Source organism: Xyrauchen texanus, chromosome 48 (assembly GCF_025860055.1).
Source record: "Xyrauchen texanus isolate HMW12.3.18 chromosome 48, RBS_HiC_50CHRs, whole genome shotgun sequence".
Classification (NCBI taxonomy): domain Eukaryota; kingdom Metazoa; phylum Chordata; class Actinopteri; order Cypriniformes; family Catostomidae; genus Xyrauchen; species Xyrauchen texanus.
In genome coordinates this window covers 20966367-20990402 of record NC_068323.1, presented here as the reverse complement: position 1 = coordinate 20990402, position 24036 = coordinate 20966367, and the positions used below count along the sequence as shown (strand labels likewise).

The 24036-nt window shown below is 38.8% G+C and overlaps 1 protein-coding gene across 2 annotated transcripts in view; it reads right to left on the bottom strand.

Annotated features, from left to right (window-relative positions):
- Positions 1 to 24036, bottom strand: part of LOC127639363 (dystroglycan 1-like) — a 50037-nt gene that overhangs the window by 6498 nt on the left and 19503 nt on the right. For both annotated transcript variants that reach the window (XM_052121322.1, XM_052121321.1), the window contains exon 2: positions 5762 to 6289. In XM_052121322.1, coding sequence (XP_051977282.1) covers positions 5762 to 6085 — 324 coding nt within the window. In that variant the 5' untranslated portion in view covers positions 6086 to 6289. The remainder of the gene's footprint in view (positions 1 to 5761; positions 6290 to 24036) is intronic.

Here is a 24036-nt window from a genome sequence, read left to right as displayed (position 1 = left end):
TTTTTTAAATTTAAGGGCCGCACATTTTGAGAAGTGTAGCATTTGGACTTCCAAACAGAATGATGACAAAGAGTGATCTTTGGAAAAAAATATATTGCTACAAATCGCAATTCTTGAGCCAAACGATTTTAAAATGGTCTTCTGATGAAAAATAGATTTTTATTAATTTAGTAAAAAAAAAATAAAAAAAATGTTTCTTAATGCTACAATGATTAATAGATAAATATAGGAAGCTATATTTGTGCAGAGTTCCACACTAACAGGTTTTCTGTCTGAGAAATATTGTCTATTTAATGAATTATGTTTAGTCCTTTAATGCACCTCAGCTACATTCATAAAGCACAGTTTGTTCACTGTCAGATGTCAAAACTCCTCTGCTGTGATCAATGTTTCAGTTTGAGAGGTGTTGTGAAGAGTATTTGTCAAGAGTCATTCTGCAGATTCTGTCCAACTCTGCTTTAATAAATAGTTTAGCTGCAAAAAGGCTTATCAAACTGTTCGATGCAGTAAACTACATTCCGCGTCCCTGCAATATTTATAATTTAACAGCCAGGGTATTAATGCGCAGTGTCGACAAGAACAACCGCTAGACACATACCTGTGCTTGAAGAAACAAATCTGTTTATATTTTGAAGAAGAGACAAAAGAATTGCCTTGGATGAGCATGTATGATTAGCTTTTTTTTTCAGAAATTAATTTGCGTTTTGGCGCCCACGCGCGCAGTGCACCAGTGTCTCGCAGAATGCGCAGTTTTCACTTTTTTCTCTCGGACAGTAAGCTGGGAGCAGTTTGTAAGAATTGTTGTCTATGAAAACGCTGCATAGGCTCTCAGACTATCTCAGGATGCATAAGCAAATAACATGCAACGAAATTGGGACTACAGGTAAACTGTCATGTGTTTCAAATTCAGTACAGCCCCAGAAATGGTTCTTGAGCAAATTTACTTTTTAGCCTACACTTGTATGTTGCAAAAATATAATTATGATAATAGTAATAGCCTAAGTTAAAATGGACATATTGCAGCTTATACATGGGTTTCTTTCTTTATCTAGTCTCCTAGCTTAAAAAAAAATAAAATAAAAAAATAAAAAAAAAACAATTACACACACACACACACACAATAACACCACCTGCCTAATATTGTGTAGGTCAATTTCGTGCCGAAATACAATTTCGTGTCGTATTTCTGTAACTGCTGATCTCCTGGGATTTTTACAAACAAAAGTCTCTAGAAATGACTCAGAATGGTGCCAAAAATTGGCAAAGTCTATTGTAACTCAGATAACCGCTCTGTACAATTGTGGTGAGGGTTGGCGCTGTTTAGGTGGCACGAGGGAGACATACACAATATTAGGCAGGTGGTTTTAATGTTGTGGCTGATTGGTGGATGTGTGTGTATAATATATATGGTATATTAGTAGAGCATTTTGGCCACTAATCGCAGGGTTGGCATTTCAATTACTGGCCCACATGACTCCACATGCCGAAGAGTCTTCGGGCAAGACACCGAACCCCAAGTTGCTCACAATGTCGGGCTAGCACCTTGCATGATATCTCTGCTGTCATTTGTGTGCGAGTGTGTGTGAATGGGTCACAGTGTAAAGCCTTTTGAAAACCCCTAAGGCTAAAAAAGTTCTCTCTATCTATCTAGTTGAAGTCATAAGTTTACATACACCTTACCCAAATACATTTAAACCCAGTTTTTCACAATTCCTGACATTTAATTGCAGAAAGCATTCCCTGTCTTAGGTCAGTTAGGAAATTTGGTATTAGATCATATCAATATTTGGTGGAATAATCCTGATTTTCAATCACAACTTTCATGTGTCTTGTCATGCTCTCAACCAGTCGTTCACATTGCTGTTTATGAGTGGTACTTTATTCCACTCCTAGCACAAAAATCAAGCAGCTCGGCTTTGTTTGATGGCTTGTGGCATCCATCTTCCTCTTGATCACATTCAAGAGGTTTTCAATGGGGTTCAGGTCTAGAGATTGGGCTGGCCATGACAGGGTATTGATCCGGTGGTCTTCCATCCACACTTTGATTGACCTGTCTGTGTGGCACGGAGCATTGTTCTGCTGGAAAAAACAATCCTCAGAGCAGAAGGAAGCAAGTTTTCTTCCAGGATGAACTTATGGGGCTTGATTCAAGCATCCTTCACAAAGAAAAATCTGCCTGATTCCAGTCTTGTTGAAGCACCCCTAGATCATCACCGATCTTACACCTGATCATCTAATAGTTAGGCGGAGACTTGGAGAGGCTTTCAAGCCTCAGTGTCTCGCACCCACTGTGAAATTTGGTGGAGGATCGATGATGAAATGTGAGTGATTCAGCAAGGCTGGAATCGGGCAAATTCATCTTTGTGAAGGACGACCTCAAAGGGAATTTTACAAAATAGGTTATTTATGAATATCTGAGAGTGTGAATCTTTTCATGGAAATCATGGTGGTTTTTGGTGTGAACAGGACAGTGGACAAGTGCTGAGGATTTGGCTGACTCAACAAGATACCTAGACTTACAATGGTAAATAAAAAGTGCTGTAGTTTTTTTTTTTCTCCCCAATTTGGCACGTCCAATTCCCACAACTTACTAGGTCCTTGTGGTGGGGCAGTTACTCACCTCAATCCGGGTGGTGGAGGACAAGTCTCAGTTGCCACCATTTCTGAGATCAGTCAATCCGTATCACGAGGCTCGCTGTGCAGGACACCACGGAGACTCACAGCATATGAAGATGCTATTCTCCGTGATCCACGCACAACTTACCACGTGCCCCACTGAGAGTGAGAACCACTAATCGCGACCACAATGAGGTTACCCACAGTGACTCTACCTTCCCAAGCAACCAGGCCAATTTGGTTGCTTAGGAGACCTGGATGGAGTCACTCAGCACACCCTGGATTCGAACTCGCGACTCCAGGGGTGGTAGTCAGCATCAATCCTCGCTGAGCTACCCAGGCCCCCACAGTGCTGTAGTTTTGAAACAACCCCACAACAGACTATACTGTAAGGATATCAAAAATAAGGTATTTCATCTAAAACCAGAAACATTATTGGTGGTGTTTGCTAAGGCAAGCATAAATATCACCATTATTCATACTTGGGGTTAAAGATTTGAACAAACTCCTAGTCATATAACCCCATTTGTGCAACAGACATTAATAATACATAAAATAATGTGGCTTTTGGAGAAGAGATGCTCTACTACTTTTTTAGAGGTCTGACCTACCATGTTTACCTGGCATACATTAAAACAGGTGAACAAATCCCATTGAAGGGACTCAAGATACATCTAAGTGCTAGAATATCAGAGAGTATAGACACTAGGGTGATAAGCAAAACTGTATAAAGAAATAAATGTTTCAGGTTTTTTCGGTCAATGACAATATACATAATTTTATAAAAACAAAATCATGGAAAGCGATTTAAAAACGTCTAAATAAACAACGAAAATTCCTTTTTTTTAACGATGTTTAAAACAGTGATAGACCTGTCCTGTCCATTGCAATGAAACAACTATATCATTTCTAATAATTTATTATCCTTTATTCTAGTTCTTTTGAGTTCTATTTCTATTTTAATATTAATATCTATGTCACACACTTGCATACATTTTATTATTATCAAAGCGAAAAATGAGGGAGAGTTCAAGGCAAATTTGCCACAAATGTGCCGCAAATTCAACCAAGATCATTTTCACATGCAAATGAGCTTAGCAGCAAACATGCAGCAAATTGTCTATTATCGCCAAAGGCTTGCTGCAGGTTCACCAATACCGGTGAACTTCTGGCAAAAATTTGCAGCGAATCGCAAGCTCATTTCCATTTGAAAATAATGAGTTGAAAAAGTTTACGGCTAGTTTCCCAGAACTCTAGATTTGTAAGGGAGATGCTGTAAGGAACCTTTGATAGCATCTGATGATATAGCTTTTTATTAACAAGCTCTTTCTCATTTTCTCATGGATAGTGACTGGAGGCAGATGTTGTGGAAAGTTTTCTAAAAGATTATAGAAGATTTTTAAAACCATGACATTTTAAACCTAAAAGTGTATTAATATTATTATTAGTATTAGCAGTAATATAAGGCATGAAGTAGAACTAGTGCATCAGTTTTCATATTCACATGTCTTCACTCTCGGTTTATCGCCCACCCCTAATAGACTATATATAGAGACATTTGTGAGAGGACTTTATTGACTAAGGCCAGTAAGCAGCAACCTAGCAACCACATGGCAAAGTCTTAGCAACAACCTACAACACCCTAGTATCTTGTTGGTGAGCAATCACCACTCACATGTTCTTCAGAAAACTAGTAAGTCTAGTTTGTCTTGACAAAATGCTGCTGTTACAATTTTAATTCAGGCTTGCCCTCATGCCAGTATCTTTAATTTGTGTTCCAGAAAGTAAAAAATTATTTATAGTTCATAAAGTGGTGTCTAAAAGCAGTTAAGGTATGAGAGGAGACATTCATTGTGGGCTACTGGTCTGGACAAGTCTGAATGGGTATGAAAGGGAACAGCTATAGCAAGCTTTAACTGTTGGGCGTTGGATTCTCTGGCACAGCTGTCAAGACAGATTTTCCAAAAGTGCACAAAGGGGCTTGCAGTTTCAACTTAAAAATGCGTTTGACAGGGCAGAAACTATCCAGTGAATGTAGGATTACACAGAAGGCCTGGGAGAGCCGCCCAACATTCAGACAGAACAGAGAAAGACAATGAACAGATAGGGGCAGAGGTCACCGTTTTAACAACAGTTGACGTGGTTTGGTTGGTTAAAAACAAAACAAAAAAGTATAATAAACTGCCGGGTGGTCAGCAAATGATGTCAGTTCAGGCACACATTTTTTTTTTACCAATAGTGCATTGATTGGTTTTCAAAAAGAATAAAATGCAACCTGGTTGAAGGTAGATTGTTGGGCTATCTTTTTAGGCTACCAGAAGCCTGTTTTTGTAAAATGTGACAAATAACACCATATCCTGACAAGCTTTTGAAAAACAGACACATATATACACATAGGTTTATGTAGACAGAGTTGATCTAAATGGAAAGCTCTCTGCATCCATCTGCTCACAGTTCTCTAAGAGCTAGGTCCCATCATGCATGCAGACAGCCTGTTTGCCAGTATTATTGCATTATTACAGGGACTACCACATTTTATGGTTCATCAGTCATAAGGAAAGCATAGAATAAGATTTGAGCAGTGCTTGGGGAAAAGTCACATCATCTTGCACCGGCTGATTAAACTGGCTGGGGAGTGTTGATGTGACGCTATTACAGAGTTACAGAGGAGACATTTGTTTGCATACATTTGAAAACACCTTTTGGAAGTAGCAAGGAGGTCTGTAATACCTAGAGTAAGCTATCTATTATCATTCCAATTTATTTCAAAAGGCAGTTGTTTGCCTGGCACAGGTCCTATCTAAAAGTATACCATTTTAAATCTGCCATCTTGCTTGCGGGTGCTTAGTTGTGCAGTCATGTTTTTTGAGCCAATCAACAGTGCGGTAAATGTCACTTGACTAATTACTCTGGAGCTGCGGGGAAAGATGTCATAACATCCATTTCTGGCCTTTAATAGCCCCTCCAAGTGATATTCTGCAGCTCGTTTACGCAGCTCGTTTTGAACGGCTTTCAATGGACAAAGGTGCTTTTTGCAGCCAGATGTTGTAGTTATCTACCAGCAGAAGCTAACCGGGTCATGCTAACCAGCCAAACATTGACCCCTTGGGAGGAAGCCAACTGCTTTGAAGAAAGAGCCTCTCACCTTTACTATGCTCTTGGAGTCCTTGGCTTTGGTGGGCACCCGCGTTTGGAACACCCTGCCAACCACTGCCGAGGAATCCGGCAAGCCATTGTGCTGTGACATTGCTGCAGCCGCTGCTTCAGACTCAAGGAGGTCTGACAGAACCGCCGACTGCATAGATGCCTCAAGTTGTCCTACGTCCCCTGGAACATCCATTGGATTCTGGTTCCAGGATGCCTGCATTTCCGGTACCAACAGCACAATTATGGCCAGCAGCACCACAAGAGTCCTGTGCCCCAGCATGGGGCATCCCACGTCCCGGAACTCTCTCAGTTTATTGCGCATGCCTGCTTTTATTTTCAATCACTCGCACAAGAGAACGTCCAGTTGAGGGGGCAGCATGCACCCCACTGAGTCCAAAAGAACTGATCCTCTTTTGAAAAGCTCAATCCTTTCCTTTTGTTCGCAATGCTGGCCCCTCTTCCCTCCTTTTGTGAAAGTGCCCTCAGTAGTTCTGAAATTCCATAGTTAAGGGACTGCCTCGGAAACCTGTTGTGAAGAAATAGGAATTCATTAGCAGGCATTTCAATAGCAAAAGGAGATACTGACATGTCTGGCCAAGGCATCCAAAAAGTGACTCAACATGACATTGCCGCCAATCTCTTTTAAGGTTAAGGGAAGACGTCTGCCGGGATTGAATATACGGTCATCACTTACTCCCCTTCATGTTATTCCAAACATGTATGCAGTCATTTTCTCTTTGGATGACAACAGATTTTCTTTATATATATATATATATATATATATATATATACATTAAAAGTTTACAGTGAGTTCATGAGATGTAATGATATCAGATATGTAACGGAATCATTCTTGAGACTAATCTTTTCAATGTATCAGTTCTGATTCACAAACCTTTCTGAATGATTCATTTACATATCGAATTCATCTGGTTCTTAAGTTCAACCCACTAAACAATGATCAGCTCACTGGATGGGAAAATTATGGATCAATAAGAAAAAATTTGGTTTGTCCACAGACAAAAAAAACAAAATAAATTCAAAAGGGCTCCGAAACAATTTTGTTTTTTTTTCCGGTTTCTGCCAGCATCAATGTTTCACATTGCTTGATTTACACTTGCACAAGCGCACACGCATATGCGCACACACACACACACACACCAAGATTAATCTGATTACCATTCACAGCTCTCTCCCTCTCTCTCTCTTTTCTCCTCTCACACTGTGTCTTTCATTCGCTCAGTTCCTCATTCGTCACCGAACACATCTGAAAAGCACCCTGCACTGGAAGACAAACTGACTCCATGAGTGTCGAAAGAAATGAGCTGAGACAGGGGGTCAGTCCACAGTGACCGACCGGTTCAAACACTTCAGAGGAATGCAAGCCATCTGAATTGTCTCATGGGGGAGCTGTATACTCTAGGGGTTTGTTATTCATGCAGGACTTTCATTCAGGAAGGAAGGCAAGAAAGCCTGCGGTGAAAAGAGGGTTGGGTTTAGTGCAGGGTGGGCTGCAGGTTGTATGCATCTGAAGAGGGAGCAGCTCCATTCAATTTAGCCGATTTCCCCTGAGAACCGCTCTCAAGTTCGAGTGTCAACTCATGAATGAGGGAAGCAGATGCGAAAGGGGTGGGGTTGCAGAGGAGCAGTCTCTCACGCTCTTTTGTCTCCAGTGGGGGTTCGAGAGGAGCTTCTTCAGAAGACTGAGAAACAACACCACCTCAGGGCCAACTCGTACAGCTACCCTTCTGTGTTTCATTTTGAAAGTCATTGGGAACAATATTCTTTTAACGGTTAACAAATAATCAATTTCCATTTTCAAAGTAAAGTTTGTTTATAGGTCTCAACTGGACTGTTCTTGACTGTTGAAGAAAGACACCAACAGGAAATCAAAGACACATGGCAGATGGAAAAACAGGATAACTACAAGGAACATCAACATTGTGAGGTTGAGATAGAACACAAGATGTGTTTGTAGGTTACAAACCCTACTGAGATGAGGACAAGCAGGAATTTCTGAAAATCCGCAACTAGGGCTGGGCGATATGACATCATACATCATGACAACAATATAAAAATAGGAGTGGAATGGTTCAAATGTCTCATGGTTCGGTTTGTATCACGGTTTTAGGGTCACGGTTTCAGTACGGTTCGGTATTTATGTTCAGGGGAAAAAAATATTTCTGCCAAATTCAAAGTAAAAATATTCTATTTGTTAACAGATACTTCAAGAGATTTGCCCTCACTACAAATCACCATGGGTTTACTACTGTAACCATAGTTTAAACATACAACATGGTTACTGTTAAAACACCTTTTGAAAGTAGCATGGAGGTCTGTAATACCTAGAGAAAGCTATCTATTATCATTCCTATTCATTTCAAAAGGCAGTTTCGGCCTGGCAGAGGTCCTACCTAAAAGTATACCATTTGAAATCAGCCATCTTAGTTGTGCAGTCATGTTTTTTGAGCCAATCAACAGTGCGGTAAATGTAACTTGACTAATTACTCTGGAGCTGCTGGAAAAGGATGTCATAACATCCATTTCTGGCCTTTAATAGCCCCTCCAAGTGATATTCTGCAGCTCGTTTTGAACGGCTTTCAACTGACAAAGGTGATTTTTGCAGCCAGATGGTGTAGTTATCTACCAGCAGGAGCGATGGGTTTACTGCAGTAACCATAGTTTAAACAATGACTTTGTAATAAAATCATAGTAACCAGAAAATGGTTACTGTCATGGTTATAATTCTTAAGTAAATTCAAGGATACTATATGGAAACTACAGTATTACTGTTTTAAAACAATGGTTAATTGTATCAAAACTATAATTTCTGCTGAGAAAACAATGGTGAAAACGGTCCTTGTTATTACAGTCATGGTTACTACAATTTTACTATAGTAAAACCATGGTTTATTTTTTAACTAATCTTAACAAAAATAAAATATATATATTTCTCTTATTACTAACTCAACTACACTGAACATTTTTCTGCGGCTGCCCAAGCAAATGTAATTACCTTCATCGCACGTTTGGCACTTCAAAAGCACTAAATATTCTTCTCATCTGACACGCGAATGTTTAGCGTGTCTCTGATGCGCGCTGTGTCTGGAGCTCTTAAGCGCGTGCAAATATAGCAGGCTGTCCGATGTTTGCGCTCCAGAGGCAGGAGAACTCCGAGCGGGATCACTCATGCAACTCAGATCATTATTGACCCAGGAAAACCCCAAATGGAGAAAGAAATCTCCACAGAATGGAATGACTCCCAAACAGGTCAAGAAAATGAAGAGAAGCTTGTTATTAAAACAGGGGCAACATCTGTGGTTTGGGCTCACAAAAGCCGGCACAGAGCAGAAGAATTTAATCTTAAGCAATCTGTAATACAAGCAATCTGTTTTAACACCTCAAAATGAAGCACACAAAAGAATATTTGGAAAGCCAAAAGATGAACTCTGCAATAATTCAGTCATTTAGTTTGCAAGATTTATTTGATATTTAATTTCTTCAATAAGTGTTTATTATCATTTGTTTTTTTTGTTTTTTCACATTGCTTTGAGAAGATCTTAAGTTTCTTGAGGAAAGTTTATAATAATATGTGGCACACTATGAAATTTAGCATTTTGGTAAGATTGATTTTTGAAAACAAGTTGATTTTTGTATTTTTTATTTACTTTGACATTGTTTGTCTTGTTCCAAATAAAGAGGAAGTAGTTTTAATTTATAAAGTATTTAATTAACTGACTGGAGTTCCAAAAATAGGCATTACAATAAGGTTATTTAATATATAAATCAATTTTTATTGATTTTACAGAAGCTTTTACTACATTGTGATATATATTGTTCTTGTGATATAAAATTACACGTATTGTGATATAAAACCTTGGTTATATCGACCCACCCCTATGTGCATCCAAATATTGGATTCACTCAACAGTTTCCTTGCCAAAGATCATCAATGTCCGACAATCAGATGGCCGACTTCCTCCATGCACTTCAGCCAGCGATACATTTAAATTTGATCTAGACTGAATACATTTTGGTCTGCGTATGGTGTGTATGAGATTTTGACTTGATGGCTTCAAACATGATCTTTCATTATGGAAGTTGGGAATGTATATCAGGCCAGCTGATGTTCCACACTGCCCCTAGCCAATAAATAAATATGCCAATAAAACGTTACTCAAAGTTTGTGGAGAGAAACAAAATTGGCCTCTATTTACTTCCTTTAACCTTTGTCGTAATAATATTTCATCAAAATAATATCTTGCTTAACCTTGCTTAATTCTCAGATTACGTCACCAAGCCCAATTATTTTTCAACCCTTCCCCTCAAACCACTGTTCTACAAAAACAATTTTACACGATCCAATCAATCTCAGATTAATAAATATCAAGTCCCACCAAAAAATGTATCTCATTAAATGGGTGAAAGTAAAAAAAGAGGACAACTTCATGTTGACTAAAAGATTCAAGAACTGTTTATGTATATGATATACAAGTTGGCACACCTATGCCCACGACTTCCTCTAGTGTGGCAGAATTACAGAAACATTTGCCCTTTAAACATTCCACAACTCAGACAACAGATAATCTTGCTTGTTTGTAATATTGTCGAACATGTGCTCTGAACACTGCCAATCCTCCTTGTTTTAAACTCAAGTCAATCTTTTTGTCACAAGCGGTTTACGAGTCAGCAACAACACTTCCTGCAGGAATCCGCGGTCACCTTTTGACCTGGTTTTTAAAGGCTTGGAATGGAATTCTGCAGAATGCCTTAAGTCTTATCGCACATCATTGAAGTTGACAGGTATGGCTTGAGGTACAGTCAGTGGCATGACCCTCTTCAACTTTCTGTGATTTTCTACTACAGCCCCACTGTTGTGTATTCACAAAGATCTTGATGGAACTGGCAGGTACATGAAAGAACTTAAACCTCATCTCAGGTTACGGATAAAGACACCCTTTCAGCTCTCAGGAATGATGGGCTACTTACAAAAAGGTGAAAAAAGGGGCCTATCACAGCATTCCTCCCTTGATCAGCCTGGTACAAGAGCCTCTATTGGTCTCAGGAACCCTGCTACCAGGCTCACTGGCGGTACACTCAGACCTTTCAGCAGTCAAACGTGACCTGATAAGTCTTTGAAATGGACCTTTCTGATTCCACAGCTCTAGAACCTAAAAATCATTTCATCGGTGGGAAAAAAAAATGAGGATCACAAAGGCTCCTCTAAATATCCCAGCACAACTACAGAGGGCCATTGTGTATGAGCCCTGAAACAGTCCACTGGACACTCTGGGAGATTAGGATTTGACAAGGATATATGCAAGTTGGGGAGCGGGCATGCAGTTATAGGTTTGCCGAGAATAGTTGAGTTGGCAGAGGGGGAGAGAGAGCCCTTTGCCCTGGTGCCATGGAGACCTTTTCTATCACCCTCAAGGGGCCCATGCTATTGGACAGGATTATAAAAGGCATTGAGTCATTGCATTCCAGTCAAAGCAAGTGACCGTTGTTTACTCACAGCCTTCACCTCAAAAAATGAGTCAAGGTGCCTCGCTAGAAAAGTAACTTGTCTTTGCAAATGACATTTTTTTTGACATGCATCTATCAACATATGTTATTCTTTGTATTCTATTATATTTAAAAGCATATTTTAAGTGTGTCGTTATTTTACTTTTTTTTCTTCTCGAAAACAAGAAAAGTCAGAAACACACTTTTCTATTAAGGGGCAACATTTGCCCCTTGGAGTTGTTTTTAGGCCCGTAGCCCTTCAGAGATGCACTGCATCTGTCAAACACAGAGACGGTGGTGTGCACGCGTCCACCTATGCTTGTGCTGCAATTGTCACTGACGCAATCGGCCGAAAAAAATGTGTTCACCTAACGCTGAAATTGACCAAATCGCTCACATGCATATATAGGCTACTTAACTGAAATGTCAGAATAATACTAGAGAGAATTGTTTATTTCATATTTTGTTTCTTTCATCACATTCCCAGTGGGTCAGAAGTTTACATACACTTTGTTAATATTTGGTAGCATTGCCGATAAATTGTTTAACTTGGGTCAAATGGTCACAATAAGTTTCTGGAATTTTGGCCCATTCCCCAGACAGAACTGGTGTAACGGTCAGGTTTGTAAGCCTCCTTGCTCCCACACACTTTTTCAGTTCTGCCCATACATTTTCAATTGGATTGAGGTCAGGGCTTTGTGATGGGCACTCCAATACCTTGACTTTGTTGTCCTTAAGCCATTTTGCCACAACTTTGAAGGTATGCTTGCGGTCATTGTCCATTTGGAAGACCTATTTGCGACCAAGCTTTAACTTCCTGGCTGATGTCTTGAGATGTCGCTTCAATATATCCAAATACATTTCCTTCCTCATGATGCCATCTATTCTGTGAAGTGCACCAATCTCTCCTGCAGAAAAGAACCCCCACAACATAATGCTGCCACCGACATGCTTCACGGTTGGGATGGTGTTATTCGGCTTGCTAGCCTAACCCTTTTTCCTCCAAACATAACGATGGTCATTATGGCCAGACAATTAAATATTTTTTTCATAAGACCAGAGGACATTTCTCCAAAATGTAAGATCTTTGTCCCCATGTGCACTTGCAATCTATAGTCTGGCTTTTTATGGCAGTTTTGGTACAGTAGTGGCTTCTTCTTTGCTGAGCAGCCTTTCAGGTTATATTGATATAGGACTCGTTTTTACTGTGGATATAGATACTTGTCTACCTGTTTCCTCCAGCCTATTCACACGGTCCTTTGCTGTTGTTCTGGGGATGATTTGCACTTTTCGCACCAAACTACATTCATCTCTAGGAGACAGAATACATCTTCTTCCTGAGCGGTATGATGGCTGTGTGGTCACATAGTGTTTATACTTGCGTACTATTGTTAGTACAGATGAACGTGGTACCTACAGGCATTTGGAAATTGCTCCCAAGTATGAACCAGACTTGTGGAGGTCCACATTTGTTTGTTATTTTTTTTTTTTTTTTTTTGAGGTATTGGCTGATTTCTTTTGATTCTCCCATGATGTCAAGCAAAGAGACACTGAGTTTGAAGGTAGGCCTTAAAATAAATCCCCTGGCACACCTCCTATCAGAAGCTAATTGTCTAATTATGCTAATTGACATAATTTTCTGGAATTTTCCAAGCTGCTTAAAGGCACAGTTAATTTAATGTATATACATTTCTGACCCACTGGAATTGTGATATAGTCAATTAAATTAGCGTATTGGGGGATAAATTGACAGTCGGTAATTCCAGCGTTACGGATGTGACATTTTTTGTAAAAATGTGAACTTTAACTTCTCATAAAAAGTACTCAGTACCAGAATATAGGATCATTTGAATGTATAATTATAAACCTTATCAGATTATGTCCAGACATCGGACATATATTTCACAACATACACTTCAAATGTAAAACTTGTTAAACCTGAACATGCATCAGAAATTGTTTTAGTAATTACTATTTAATGTAATAGTTGAAAAAACAAACCTTATACACACACTTGAACTGTCAACGAGTATATATTTTATATTAAACAGAGTCCTTTATGGTAGGATGTTAATAAAATGGCCATGCGAGTTGCATGATTGTTATATTGAACATCTATCATATTCTATGATGTAGAAATATTGAATTAAAAAAATTACTTTTTTAGAGAGAGAATCCCCCATGACTTTTGAAGGCTATATTTATTTAGCTAGTTCTGTAAACTCTCCTTCTCTAAACTGACACAAGCTTCAGCAATGTCACAATCAGTGTTTCATGAACCACTACTGAAACTACAAAGCCATGGTAAAATATAGCCTATATAATTTCTTGAATGAATCAGAATGAGCTTTATTGCCAAATATGCTTACACATACAAGGAATTTGTCTGGACGTTTGTTCTGGTGACAGAAGCTTCCAGTGCACAAGCAATACAGAGATAGTAATGAAAAAAATCGAATAAAAATAAAACATGAATAGAAAATATAAGTGCATTACTGTACAAAAGTCTTAAGCCATAAGATGCTTCACAAAAACATTTGGCTTAAGATGGTTATTAATATTTTCAGCTTTAGTGTGTCAATAGGAAATATACATTTTAGACTCCCAATCATTTCTTTTGCAAATAGAATAGAATAGCAGGGAGCCCTGCAACAGATGGCATGGTCCCCACAGAGCCCCTCACTGAATATTGAGTCAGTCTGGGATTACAAGAAGAGACAGAAGCAATCGAGACAGCCGAAATAGAAAGAAGAACTGTGGTAAATTCTCCAAGAAGCTTGGACCATCCTATCTGCCAACAACCAAGAAAAACTGTATCAAGGTTTACCTAGGAGACTTGGTGCTGTTTTGAAGGCAAAGGTGGCACACATATTGATATAGCTGATTTAGACTTTGTATGATGCTAATTGATTTTATGTTTGAAGACTCTCACTATGCAACATTTTTCCCAAGTACCTAAATCTTTTGCACAGTACTGTATATATATAGAAATGCACAACAAGACAAATATATATAGGGCCTACATATACTTATGTACAGAATGGCTTTTTTAGCCACTCTGATTTCCTTATTCGGTGTGTTCCTGGCCTGATTGTACAAGAGTTTATCTCCACTTCTGTAAGCATCCACTCGAGTTTTGTTGTAAACCATAGTTTATCTAGTAGGAATGCACATATCCTCACAGAAACTGATATGTGATATATGATGATATATCATTTACATTTACATTTATGCATTTGGCAGATGCTTTTATCCAAAGCGACTTACAGTGCAATTATTACAGGGACAATCCCCCCGGAGCAACCTGGAGTTCAATGTCTTGCTCAAGGACACAATGATGGTGGCTGTGGGGATCGAACCAGCAACCTTCTGATTAACAGTTATGTGCTTTAGCCCACTACGCCACCACCACTCCATAAATCAAGTTAAAAGGATGGGCAAGGAGGTGGCGGGAACCAACTGAACAGTTGACAAATGTTTAATGATATAAATGAACTTAAAACAACATAAAACAAACAAAAATAGTCACACATGCACTGCAGCCACTTGCGTCTCTCTCTCTTTCTCGAACTGGTGTCTCCAGGCCTCCTTTATCTCGCTCTCTCCTGCTGATCAGCTGATTCAGAGCCGGCCATGCCCTCCTCGTCACAATGATGTCACAGTATCTGCGAGCTCATCCAGATTGGTGTCTGCACCCTCAAATACACTTCAATAAGTGCAGTCAAAGCAGGCTTGTAGTTCCAGCTCTGCTTCACTGATCCAGCTATTTACAGTCTTTACTAGAGGTTTAGTTGATTTTAGTTTCTGCCTGTAGGCTGGAAGAATATGAACCAGACAGTGATCAGAGAATCCCAAAACTGCTCTAGGGACAGAGTGTTATGCATCCATGAGAACATTATATTCCACCAAATTTGGGAGTTTGCAGTGTGAATTGACTGCATTGAGAGAAAAAAAGACAGGGTACCTTTGAAATAATACAAAGACAATAAACAGACTTTTGACTGTGTTATCTTTTGGTTTGAGTCAAGAATGAATTACTTGTCTTAATAAATTGGTCACAAAGACTTACACAATTCACGAGTAACTGGTTCAGGAGCGGATAAGAGCAGATAAATTGTACATTTACATTACATGTTGATAAATATACAGTGGGTACGGAAAGTATTCAGACCCCCTTAAATTTTTCACTCTTTGTTATATTGCAGCCATTTGCTAAAATCATTTAAGTTCATTTTTTGTCCTCATTATTGTACACACAGCACCCCATATTGACAGAAAAACACAGAATTGTTGACATTTTTGCACATTTATATAAAAAAAAAAAAAACTGAAATATCACATGGTCCTAAGTATTCAGACCCTTTGTTCAGTATTTAGTAGAAGCACCCTTTTGATCTAATACAGCCATGAGTCTTTTTGGGAAAGATGCAACAAGTTTTTCACATCTGGACTTGGGTATCCTCTGCCATTCCTCCTTGCAGATCCTCTCCAGTTCTGTCAGGTTGGATGGTAAACGTTGGTGGACAGCCATTTTCAGGTCTCTCCAGAGATGCTCAATTGGGTTTAAGTCAGGGCTCTGGCTGGGCCATTCAAGAACAGTCACGGAGTTGTTGTGAAGCCACTCCTTCGTTATTTTAGCGGTGTGCTTAGGGTCATTGTCTTGTTGGAAGGTGAACCTTCGGCCCAGTCTGAGGTCCAGAGCACTCTGGAGAAGGTTTTCATCCAGGATATCCCTGTACTTGGCCGCATTCATCTTTCCCTCGATTGCAACCAGTCGTCCTGTCCCTGCAGCTGAAAAACACCCCCCCAGCATGATGCTGCCACCACCATGCTTCACTGTTGAGACTGTATTGGACAGGTGATGAGCAGTGCCTGGTTTTCTCCACACATACCGCTTAGAATTAAGGCCAAAAAGTTCTATCTTGGTCTCATCAGACCAGAGAATCTTATTTATCACCATCTTGGAGTCCTTCAGGTGTTTTTTCATGTGTCTTGCACTGAGGAGAGGCTTCCGTCAGGCCACTCTGCCATAAAGCCCCGACTGGTGGATGGCTGCAGTGATGGTTGACTTACTACAACTTTCTCCCATCTCCCGACTGCATCTCTGGAGCTCAGCCACAGTGATCTTTGGGTTCTTCTTTACCTCTCTCACCAAGGCTCTTCTCCCCCGATAGCTCAGTTTGGCCAGACGGCCAGCTCTAGGAAGGGTTCTGGTCAGTCCCAAACGTCTTCCATTTAAGGATTATGGAGGCCACTGTGCTCTTATGAACCTTAAGGGCAGCAGAAATTTTTTTGTAACCTTGGCCAGATCTGTGCCTTGCCACAATTCTGTCTCTGAGCTCTTCAGGCAGATCCTTTGACCTCATGATTCTCATTTGCTCTGACATGCACTGTGAGCTGTAAGGTCTTATATAGACAGGTGTGTGGCTTTCCTAATCAAGTCCAATCAGTACAATCAAACACAGCTAGACTCAATTGAAGGTGTAGAACCATCTCAAGGATGATCAGAAGAAATGGGCAGCACCTGAGTTAAATATATGAGTGTCACAGCAAAGGGTCTGAATACTTAGGACCATGTGATATTTCAGTTTTTCTTTTTTAATAAATGTGCCAAAATGTCAACAATTCTGTGTTTTTCTGTCAATATGGGGTGCTGTGTGTACAATAATGAGGAAAAAAAATGAACTTAAATGATTTTAGCAAATGGCTGCAATATAACAAAGAGTGAAAAATTTAAGGGGGTCTGAATACTTTCCGTACCCACTGTATATAAAAAAATTAAATAAATTATTTACGTACTTACAACCAGCTTCCCTGCTGCGGAAACAACATTCTGTAGGAAATGCTGTTGCTGCCATAAAAACTAAATCTCACAGCTCTGACTCACAAGTCGAATATAAATGCACCAACAACACCCCACCGCAACAGAGATCTGAAGAATCCGATTTAAATAAACATCACTGACTCAAAACCTAGTAACCTAATGTACACAAGGTGGTGTCGGGTTTATTTTTTAGCATTCTAAACTCAGCAGAGCCTGACAACATACAACATTTAGGCAAATTTCTGCAATTCTCAGAGAACTGAGAATATGACAGCAGTCAAGGTGATTTCAAAGAAGAATTTTATTAAAGCTAAAACCAGATTTAAAGAAAGTAAACTATCTTGAAGAAAATATTGTTGAAGTGTTAGTTTCTGTTATCTGTTTGTAATGTCTTATAGGTGCAAGGGAAAATGCAAACATAAAGGGTTTTACAAACTGTAGCAAGAGACCGAGAAGAAATGAAGGTGTGCACCAGATCCCCTCCAGTTCTTTTCATTAAAAGAATTCATTTCTGATTTGAGATATTAAATAGAAAGAGATCCCAAATTGAATTAGAACCTTTCAGCAACAACTCTGTGAATTCACGGTCCATATCTGTATTTTCCTCCAACGTTTTTATTTTCATTGATAGTTTTAACATTGAAGTCCTCAACACCACAACATTAAGTAACAGTTCAATTAAAAATTAACAACATGAAATTAACGCAGATATTTATATAAAAAAAGTGTTATAAATATGTCTTTAGAAACACTTTTAGTGTCATAATATAGTTCAGTAGGCTCCCTAGTCGGTATCTTTCCCTTTATAGTGCGGCATGCACCCTCAGCAGGGTCAGAGAACTACAGTCCTCATATGGCAAGTGGGTAACGGAGAGTGGTCCTTTCCCTGAAGACACTGACTGCAGTGATTAATGACTCCGATACATTTCCATCAATAGCTCAATGTACGTGTGAGCAGTCAGCCTGGATGTCCGCAGCCCCTGGAACACCTCCAGGAGCCAATCAGAATCCTCAGTTTTGCCTAAGCCCCGGTCAGCTCAAAGCTGACCTTCTCCGCTTCACACTGTACTCCTCCCCACCCCACTCTGACATAGCTGAGCCTTCTATTAATGGCAACTGCAGGGTATAAGGAAAGAAGATAGAAGCTAGATAAAGAAGTCATATTAACCACTGGAAAACCGAGCTAGCCCTGGCAACAGGATACGTCTCGGATATAGTCCAGATTTTGGGTAGTTTAAATGAGCAAGGACAGTAAATTATATAAAGGACAAGATTTCAACCCCATTTACATAAACATGCTTTATACAAACACATTATGTTTAATAAGCTACACCATAAACAGTTTTCCCTTATTGGTGCAAGGTCATAATCTAACAAATTTAATGAAAAATATACATTTTAAAAATGATCAGCCCATAGATGTTTGTCCATTACATAGATTTTGCATTGCACATAAACACCTTTGCTGATCCAATGTGTGGAATTGCATGTATGTTCATGTTTTGTGTAAAAAGCTGAAAATAATAAAATGATATATATATATATATATATATATACACACACACACACACACACACACACACATACATTGAAACATGCACAACATTTTTTTGGAAATCATCAGATTATTATTTTTATAATTTCTTTTTATTTAACTCTTTCCCCGCCAGCGTTTTTAAAAAAAGTTGCCAGCCACCGCCAGGGTTTTTGACGATTTTCGCTAAACTTTAATGGCCCGCAGAATATTTTCTTCCATGAATATATGAATTTTATTTTATCTTCATTTGTTCTTTTTTATTGCCACTTGAACAGAGGTAGGTTTAGTCAAAAACAACATTTCGGACAAAAAGCTGAGAAAAAGGCATTTTTATCAAACAAGTGCTTTAGTATTAGTATGGTGTTCCACTTCATGTCTGAAACGATCGCAGTCTGTTTCTTTGATCAAAGAGTTGCGTACTCTTTCAAAACATGCGCGCGGGTCTCCTTACCGTATACCACCTAAAACACGGATACCCGGAAAATTCCGTGTTTGGCGGGGAAGCGTTTTTTCATAAAACCCGGAAAATTCCGTGTTTGGGGGGGGAAAGAGTTAATCATAAGAACAAAGCCTGGAGACAAAACTTCAAGGAGAGATAGGAAATAGGGCAAAAACACGATGTGGGCCAAAATGTAACCAGTGGTTCCCAAACGAGCATGAAAGCTAGAAGTGTCTGGAGCAGACGGGCTAAATACTGGGCCGCAGTTCCAATAACGGAGATATCTGAACAGGAAGTAAGTTGCTTTGGTACGAAAGCATTCACTATGGACACTTAAGGTGCAGTCAACGTTTACATTTGCATCACAAAATTCACAAAGAAGGCATGGGCGGATGTGAAACGAGTGTGAAACCTGCAAATCTACTTGTCAAGCAGCACATTCTTTGCGGCTGCATTTAATACTCTGCAAGAGTGAAGTTATAAAGAAACTCAACACCAAAATGATTTACTTGTCCATTGCGGATGCACCGATATGAATTGCACAATACCAATTTTAACAAACAACAATTGGCCGATTCCGATATTTGCCACTTGCTCAATTATTTTAACTTTGTTATTAGATCACTGTTTTGCTTTGGTCTCATGCTTTAAATTAGCACATGCAAAAAGGTACACTAGTTAGTTTATTGTTTATGATTCATCAAATAATTTTCATTGAACATGGATTGGATCCGTTTAACATTCAGCAGGCCAACATTATAAGAGAAGCATACTGAAAGATAAAAAACTAAATACAAATACGACAACTTTCAGAGGTTATTTTTGCAATCAAATATTTCTTATTAACAATAGAACTCATATTTGACTTATGATAGAGCATTACACATTTATTTTATAAACTCATTAACAACCCATTCCAGTCCAGTTGTTTTATATCAAGTATAACGTTTGCCACTTTAGAAAACGAAGACATTTGATACTGCACTGAACAAATGTTTGCTGTCGGTGCTCGTGCATGGTGCACACAAGAACAGCAAATACATTTCCAATTAACATGGATTGGAATGGTTTAACATACAACAGGCCAACATCCTATTATGATGAACATTACACATTTATTCTATAAACTCACGAACAATTCAATCAGTCCATTTGCTTTATATCAAGTATTAAGTTTGCTACTTCAGAAAAAGGGGCAAGTTTTTCTTTATAAAAAGAAGCTTTTCTGCTTTTTCACTCTGCAGTCGGTTTATTTTATTGTCCGAAACATTGGATACTGCACTGAACAAACATTAGCTGTTGGTGCTCGTGCATGGTGTTTGTGCGAGAGCAGGAAAGCGACCTTGATTGACATGCCAGTATTCAAGGGGATTCCAGTTTCTTTCAATTGGGATTTCTACAAGGTATGGATCCATTTGTTGCATGGTGGGGGTAACCTTAAGTTCATGTGATATATTTTCCTCTAGAACTTCGTTGAATATGTCAAACAGTTTGGGTACCTGGTAATTTTTGGCCAGCGGGTTGTTCTCTGGGTGGCACACAACTGTGGTTGCAGCACCATGCAAGCTCCCTGCTTTTTGTCCGAATCAAAGTAGTGATCTTTATACATTAGGTCAAGCAGGGTTGCGATACAATAAAGAGTTTCCGAGCCAACTTTACAACACTTTGTCACCACTTCTAAAAGAGGTTTTAATTCCATGGTCATTTTCAAGGTCCTTGCTCAGTAGTTACTTTAGCGCAACAATTGATGGAATCACATCCGCTGAAGATGCTACAGATGCACCCATCTCCCTCATTAGTTGTTTGAATGGGGAAAGAAGAGAAACAGTGTTCTCAATTAAACCCAATGATGGGCAGTGAATGTCGCAGGCAGATCATAATCTGTATTGTAAGCCACGAGGGCACGCTTTTGATCCAAGTGGCTTCTCAGCATATAAAACGTACTGTTCCACCTTGCTGTAACGTCTTGCTGAAGAATTTCTGGTTGCATTCCCAACTAAATTTATACATCGTGCAAGTGCGAGTAGGCAAGAGTAGAATGCTTGAAGTGGCCAACTATTCATCTGCCTTTTGCCATCACGTCGCATATTCTCCATTGACATAACAAGCCTTCACTGACAGCTAATTGTAAAGTGTGCCATGCTGGATAAACTTGTGACATCACTGTCCTCTGTTGCCTTGGTAATATTTCTTGCATTGTCTCTGACTATTGCATGTACTTTGGATTCGTCGATTTTCCATGTTTCAAGTATTGTGTGGAATGCTGAAGAGATTGCATCTGTGGTGTGTGAACCTGTAAACTCTTGTGCGTGCTACAATATTTTTTGCAACTTGAAATCTTTGTCCATCCATTGGCCTGTGAGACTGAGCATACACGTATGGTTTACGTCAGAGCACCAAATGTCCATAGTAAAACTGATGGCTGAAATATCAGTGGCCAAGAGCTCATGTATACGCGCTGCTACAGCATTGTTCATGTCTGGCAGACACACATCCAAGAAATAACGCTGACTAGGTAGGGAGTAACGTGGCTCAAGGGGTTCAATGAGCCTCTGAAAGCCCATGTCCTCCACCACGGAAAACAGCTGATCGTCTAGTGCAATGAATTCCATTATTTTATTGGAGATGCCTTCAGCTTTGATGCTGTTCTGATTACATTTCTTTACTTTTTCAAATATCTGAGCCACAGAATGAGTCAGAATACTTGGACACAGCACTTTTCAGGTGGCAAATTAAATTGGAATTGTTGAAACTCTTAGCTGTGCTATTTTTGTTTGGGTAAGTATTTAATTATATTACACAGAGAGAAAAACGTAGGATTACGCAACATTTTACATGTTAAATTATACAACACGTAATTAATTAATAAACAACCGGTTTGTTATATCTGCCATTTTCAAGCATATAGCAGAAATGACAATGGTTTTAATTTGATAAAAAATTGGCCGATAAACTTTAGTAGCTTTAAAAAGTATTAATGTATTATAATCATACAGTGAAGACCAGTAGTAGTTTTATGATGCATTTCATTCTGAATGTTCACTGTGAGTGTTAAAAAAGCAAAGAATTTTCTTAATTTGTATTTTTGTTCTATTATTTTTAATCTATTTCTAGTCATTGTTTTTTATTTATTTAAATTTGTATTGTGATAATGTAGAACCAAATCACTATCCAAATTAATCAGAAATGGAGATTATGCTGAAATGACCACAAAAATGGAAATATTAAATGAGATACAGCAATAAAACCTTGTTCAAGTTTCATTGTTGAAGCCATACAATGGCCAGATGGCCCTTCTTCACACATTAGACTACCAGCAGAGGGAGGGAGTGAAACTGCAAGATCTGTGAATGAGCTGCAAGGTCTCCAGGTGCTGAGCTGAAGATGTGAAATGCTGAGACTGTCACATTCAGCACAACGATCTTGACAGCCATGGAGGGTGGAAGGGATGGCAGAAATTAGGAAGAGGGGAGGGATTGTTGGATCGTGGGATAGAGAGCAGCTCCCAAGTGGAAGACAATGGCATTCAGCACATACAAAAACAGCATTTCTGTTCAGTTCAGTTAAGAATGAGACCCTTTAAAACAGTTGTTCTCAACTGGTTTTGCTTCAGGACCCCGATTATAAAATGGACATCAAGTGGTGACACGCTGTGTCAGACAGAATGCCAATCCTGCGTTTATTGTAGTCTGAGCCACATTTTCCTTTCCATACTTTACTAAAACAGTATTGTTTTCTTGACTTTTGAATCCATTAACAACTATCTTTAGCTGATGTAGACGCAACACTGAGCTAAAAATTTTAATCTACAACGTGAAACATACATAGCGACCAGTGTCTGGTGTAGGATAACCCCACTGGCATTCTAACTTAAAACTTATTTAAAAGCCCACTGTTACAGTCATATTACAATATTATGTATCATAGAACTATCTGAGAATTGTGCTACCGTCCTTTACCTTTACCTTTTTGATGATGGAAAATCTATTGGAAGACTCTTATTGGAAGATTATGTGATGCGCTTTGACGACAAACACTGATAAATAATAACAGACTCCCACAAAATATAATACAAATAAAGTTTTATTTCTGCAGCCTTTAAATTAAAAGTGTCTTGTATGTCGTTGGTTGCTCGGTAACAGACATTAGAGTTGATTATTGCACTCGATGGAGTGGTTTAGGATTTCCTAACTAGAGATACAATACGATTTTGTAAGATAATAATCCTAAATCAAGTTAGGTTTTGCTTCTGTAAAATGAATTTGTGAAAAATCCCAACTAAACTAATCAGATCTTAACTTAAGATAGAACGTTTTCTGTAATACGCCCCCTGATCTGCAACTCATTCATTTCCGGACTTCATTTCGACAAATCAGAATGAATGAGCTGGTTCTTTGGGATCTACAGTGCAAAACACAGCATGACCAGCTTATTCAGATTCCCAAACCAATGACAATTAATAATTGGTATTTTTGAATCTCCACTGCAAAACATTCAGCACCGCCTCCCAAAAAATATCAGCTGGTTCTTTTAAATAAAATAATTTACTTATCCACATCATGCATTTCGTCATGTCCGACTTAAAATGAACCAAGAATTCAGTACAAATTATCAGATCGTTGTTATGACAATATGTAGTTAAAGATATACAGTACAATACATTTTGTTGTCCAAGTGGTAATTTACTAAAACTAATGAATTAAATCTTTAATAAAACATAGCCAGAATCTGTTCTGTTAAAATGAGAAATGGTAGACTATAGTATTGTAACAGACTGCTGAGGGCAGTAAATCCAAAAAGAATAGATTTTCTCATTTTTTAATATTTGTTCCTCAAAACTATCAAATAATCATTAACGGGAATCGGAATTCGTTAAAAGGAATCTGAATTGTTAAATTCCTTTGGAATCCCATCTGTTTGAGATCCATAGTCTTTGATGTCAACAAAGAAATTTAGGAGCGGTTTTCT